The sequence below is a fragment of the Montipora foliosa genome, chromosome 13 (genome assembly GCF_036669935.1).
Source record: "Montipora foliosa isolate CH-2021 chromosome 13, ASM3666993v2, whole genome shotgun sequence".
Lineage (NCBI taxonomy): Eukaryota > Metazoa > Cnidaria > Anthozoa > Scleractinia > Acroporidae > Montipora > Montipora foliosa.
In genome coordinates this window covers 13,838,989-13,843,988 of record NC_090881.1, presented here as the reverse complement: position 1 = coordinate 13,843,988, position 5,000 = coordinate 13,838,989, and the positions used below count along the sequence as shown (strand labels likewise).

General features: G+C 38.5%; 1 protein-coding gene and 1 pseudogene across 1 annotated transcript in view; one reads left to right on the top strand and one right to left on the bottom strand.

The window, feature by feature from the left end:
* The window catches only part of LOC137982801 (myosin-VIIa-like), an 18,225-nt gene extending 15,998 nt beyond the window's left edge, over nt 1-2,227 (top strand). Inside the window, exon 13 of the mRNA XM_068829953.1 lies at nt 301-2,227. Coding sequence (XP_068686054.1) covers nt 301-451 — 151 coding nt within the window. The 3' untranslated portion in view covers nt 452-2,227. The remainder of the gene's footprint in view (nt 1-300) is intronic.
* A 2,545-nt stretch (nt 2,228-4,772) lies between these two features.
* LOC137982052 (uncharacterized) overlaps nt 4,773-5,000 on the bottom strand; it is a 1,597-nt pseudogene continuing 1,369 nt past the window's right edge.

The following is a 5,000-nucleotide window of genomic DNA, read 5'->3' as shown; positions in this document are numbered from 1 at the left end:
CAATGAAATACTAACTCATTTCACAAAAGGCATCGAAAGGCGGGATTTCTATATGTAACCATAGCAACAGTGATCTCTTCACGTGTCAGATAACATGTTATCGTCACGTGTGAAGATATCATGTTTTCGCGCAAAAGCTCAGTTAGTATTTCATTTTGTGTTTATATAATAAAATGCATTTCTTTGAGGCCACGCACTGTTAAGAAGCCAAACGAGAATATTTTAGCCCAAGGGCTTTGGAAAGCATGCTTTTCTAGAGCTATCTTTTGTAATTATTATTATTATTTTTTTTTTTTTCAGGAAAGGAATGTATATGGATCCTGTTTTGGTGATAACCACAAATCGCTCCACCTATTCCTTCAGAAGTTTATCTTCTGATAATATATGCGACCTTCTTAATGATCTAATGGCAAAAGACAGTAATGGCAATGTAGATCCTGTACACACATAAGGGAAAAATGTCTTTATCCCAGGATGCAACTTTCTGCATTGTAACTAATATTGTATTATTATCCAACTGTATTAGTTATTGCACAAAAAAACGCACGAAACGATTACAACTTAGAGAACTGATTTGACTAGTTTAGTTGGTTACGTTGCCATGCACGCACAAATCTATCACCCGTTCTTGGTTGTTTACAATTCATTTGCTAGAAATTTAGTGCAAAAAAAGTTGGATAATAAATAGCTTATGCCCGAGCTTATGTCTTGGTGTGTAGTATCGCTAAGTATTTCTTCTCGTAAAAAACCCGCAAAAAATATAGTGAGCGATACTACACACCAAAACATCTAATAAGATATATTTATTATGGGTGACGCTGTGTGTCCGAAGCGGATAACACCATTCTATATGTGCACAGCTATTCCAGCCTCCTGGGCCCCTAGTGGCTCTTGTGAGACCTCGCCTTTATCTTTATCACACGAGAATTCTATTCTTGCTGTCAACAATTTGGGAAGTTTCAGACCCACGCACGATTTGTGAAATGTTACTGTACGGCATGTAGTTGTTTCGATTGGTGGTCAACCTGGCTAGATTAGGCTTATTTATTAGGAGAGTTCATACTGGGGTCCAATTAGGCCATAAGTTTGACAAACTCAAGTAAATTTGAGACTTACCTGACGCCTTATCACTTTATCGTGTTTTGATCTGCTCAAATATGCATTCCAGGGGAATAAGACTAGACTTGAGATCGCACTTTGGCTTTTCTGAAAACACCTCGTTTCCAAGGTTACAAAGTATAGGTATGTCAACTGAAATCAACCCCGTTCACATTCAAAGTAGAACTCGGGAAAACTTAACACCTTCTTGCATCCCTAGTATGAACCCGTCCACTAATTCATTAATATGTTAACTATTCAAAACACTTTGAGAACTAAAAAGGAAAGGACAAACTTTTTTTTTTCTATTTATGCTGCATAGTTTACAAGGCGTTATTAGGAGAAACCGGAGATAAGTGCCGGCCTGATGGGCCTTCTGGCTCGTAAGCAAAGACTTTACTTTTTATTAATAGCGTGACTTTAAGCGTAACAAAATGGGAGATAATCATTGGAGAAATAGCTTAGCCTTCTTGGTTAGCTAAAGTTCTGCCTGTTTTTTCCGTCAATAGGAAAAACGGGAAAATATTTTCTATGGAATAAGAATTCACGCCATTTTTGCTATACAGGAGCGTATACGTATCAATGGGTAATTTTTAGGGTTAGAAATCCCAGAAAATCCGTTGAAGTTTTAACCCAAGTATAGAATGCGTTCACAAATAGAAAAAAGAAACTGAAGAAAGGAGCGTCCTGGGCTCATTCTTATTCTACGGCTAACTCCATCTAAGATAGATAAAGTTCGAAAAGCAGTTAGGTGGATCATCCAAAATAGTAAATTTGACGCTTCTCGTGATTAACTAAAGATTCCCCTTAACACCCTTAAATAACGTGACATAGCCCGTTTAAAACTAATGCAACTTAAAATCTTACGATTCAAGACCCGACGTTTCGCCCCTCCTGCCTAGTGTCTTCTTCAAGGGTGATCTAAAGCTGTTACACGAGTCCTCTTAAATGCTCACTAATTAGCGTCATTTGTTATTAATTTTTGTAAATAAGTGTCAGGAAAAATAACGCCATGATTATGATTCAAAGGAGCGTGACGTGGGAGAAATTAATGTCCAGGCTTCGAAACAAAGGCGTTGATTGTAACTCTTGTTGGTGGTGATAATTTTTTAATCACACCACTTCATTGTATGACTGGATTGACAAGCGTGTTCCGACAAAACTGAGTTTTCTTTTTTGCAAAGGAGTACTGCTCTTTGGTGCTCCTTCAAACACGTGCCAAACTGCCTTTTGGTTTGTCCAATATTCTCATGTGCGCTGTCATTAATTGCAAGGAATTGATGGTTTGTATCTGACGTCACGGCGTCCATATTGGATGGCAAGAACAATAACCTGTGTCTCCGTTGAAAGCCAAACCTTATTATTATGCAAATTTGTATTGAGCCGCGTGTCACATGGGTGCAAACCAGTTATAGTTTACACAGCGTGGGTTCCTTGTTCCTTAAGGACTGGATCCTTAGGGTTAGAGAAATTATGACCCTAGCGTGAGCTAGACTACGTTGAGTTCCCACTTGTTAGAATATGCTCACCCAGTCTATCACTCAAATGTCTGGGATATATAAAAATTTCCACCATTAACTGGCGGTACCATCAACCGTTCTTTGTTTGCAAACTTGACACACTGTAGCTATCATGCTTGCGCTCCTTTACTTTAAACTGTGACAACGGTGGTCAATAACCTCAAATATACTTAAATCTCAAGAATACCCATGGATACTCGGAAAAAAAACCCGAATGCTCCTTTGCAGGCGTCGAACTTCCGACCTTCTGCTCTTCCGACTACTAGATCGGATGCTCTACCAATGAGTGACCCGAGACTCGTAGGAGCGAGATCATTGTGACTCGGGAATACTCCAAAGAAATCCGAGTGCTCCTTTGCAGGAGTTGAACTTCCGACCTTCCGATTACCAATGGCGGGTGAGATGCGGTCAAAATTAACAATACCAAACTGAATGGCGTATCATCGTATAACGAATGCATCATGTCTAAATTGAATGGTCAATGTTGAGTGGCACACTATCGTAACGAATGGATCATGTTTAAAAAATTTACTTAGCATAGGCAAACAACTCTCAGAGGGGTGTTACTCCGAAAGGGGTGCAGTTCCCTCCGGAGTCCCCAGGGAACAATATTAGGTCCATGGTTGTTTTTGGTGCTTATAAACGACGTAGAAATCAATAATGTAGTTAACATCTGGAAGTATCTAAGATCCACATCTAAGATCGTTGCAAAGGGACCCGGTAGCAATTCTCAAATAATTGCAAATACTGTAGCGCAGTGGTCATCTGAGAACCGGGTTAAATTAAACAGTGATAAATGTAAAGAGCCAAGGATATCATTTGCAGAAAACAAAGCACAACTCGCGCCCATTTTTATAGACAACAAAGAGCTTGAATGCGTTATTAGCTAGGTGATACGATCTCAAACAATCTCACATGGAATGAGCTTTGCCCATGCTTTGCCCATGTACTTAAAGAAAGATCTAGAACGCGTTGAGAAACGGGCCCTAGCTATTATTTGCCCAGGACTGTCCTACACGGATGCCTTAGAACTATCGAACGTTGTATCTATTAACAATTACAACGCTAGCCTCTAACTTCTAGGTTAAGAGACATATACTCATACTTGAGAACTGAACGGGGTATTGAATGGATCACAAATTAAGTGAATGGCTCACCGCGAATTGCATTCTGGGCAGCACTCTGGGGACCTGGATTAGCATCAAGCTGACCTCATTAATCTGCATAAATAAACAGATCGTAAACTTGCCGAATAAGTCACGAGTCTTAATACTTTACAGATTATATTATTACATACATATATATATTTATATATTAGTTTATTGACTTTTTATATATCATCAATCATTAATTCATATTATTCTAGTTATATATACATATCTTCATTATTATCATTACTTTTTTTGTTATTAGCTTTAGTTTTTGTATTATGTATACTAGTGTACACGCATTGAGGCGTAGCAAAATGCGTACTAAAAGCTGTAACTAAATTAAAAGTTAAATTAAAGTGGGAAAGCACAACAAACAGCGGGCCTTCAAGATAACCATCCCTTTATTGGGCAGCCACACGAAAAGTGTTTTCAAAACAAAACGTTCACGACAGGTTTCCCAGTTTTTGAAGTCGAGGCCTGTTTTAAAGTCCTGAATCCACTGTGAATGAGTGCCAACGTCCGTCGTTAGTCAACATCATATAACTGAGTATCGATCATTATTCACCCTCGGATTTTTCGAGTAGCTCGTCAACAATTATTCTACGCGGGCGCCCTGGATATGAAGTGATAGATAACCAACGAGGGGCGTAGCTCCGAGTTGGTTATAATCATTTTTATTGTATAGATACTGATGAAATACCAGGATTTCTCCTTTTACTAAAAGATCATATCTTCACCGCGCGCAGTGAACATGTGAGAATATAGGTGTCGTCATGGTAACCAACACGATTAGCCAATAAAAAGCGCGCTTTCTCCTTATTGTAAGATACTTTTGTGCTTTAATATAATTCTTTTCTATTACATTAACATTTTTATTGCAAAATTTTACACCAGGTTTCGTACAGAAAATTGAAATCAAGGACTTTTCAAGAGCTTTTCAAGGACCCTTCGTGGAATGTCATGTTACTCGTTTAACAAAATAAAGCGTTCTGTACTTTCCAAATTAACAATTTCTTAATGCCTAAAGCTTCTCTTCCAACTTGCTATCCAGAGTTATAAGTTCCTTTGCCTTTTCTTTAGATATTCTCCTAAGGGAATTGGACTGCATGTGTCACAAAAGATATGTTCCCTGTTAATTCAGCCTTCTCAGCCAAATTATCTGCTGACTTAATCAGTTCATCTATCTCCACACTCGTTCCCCCTTTTTTCTCCTTCAGTTCTTCAATTTCTG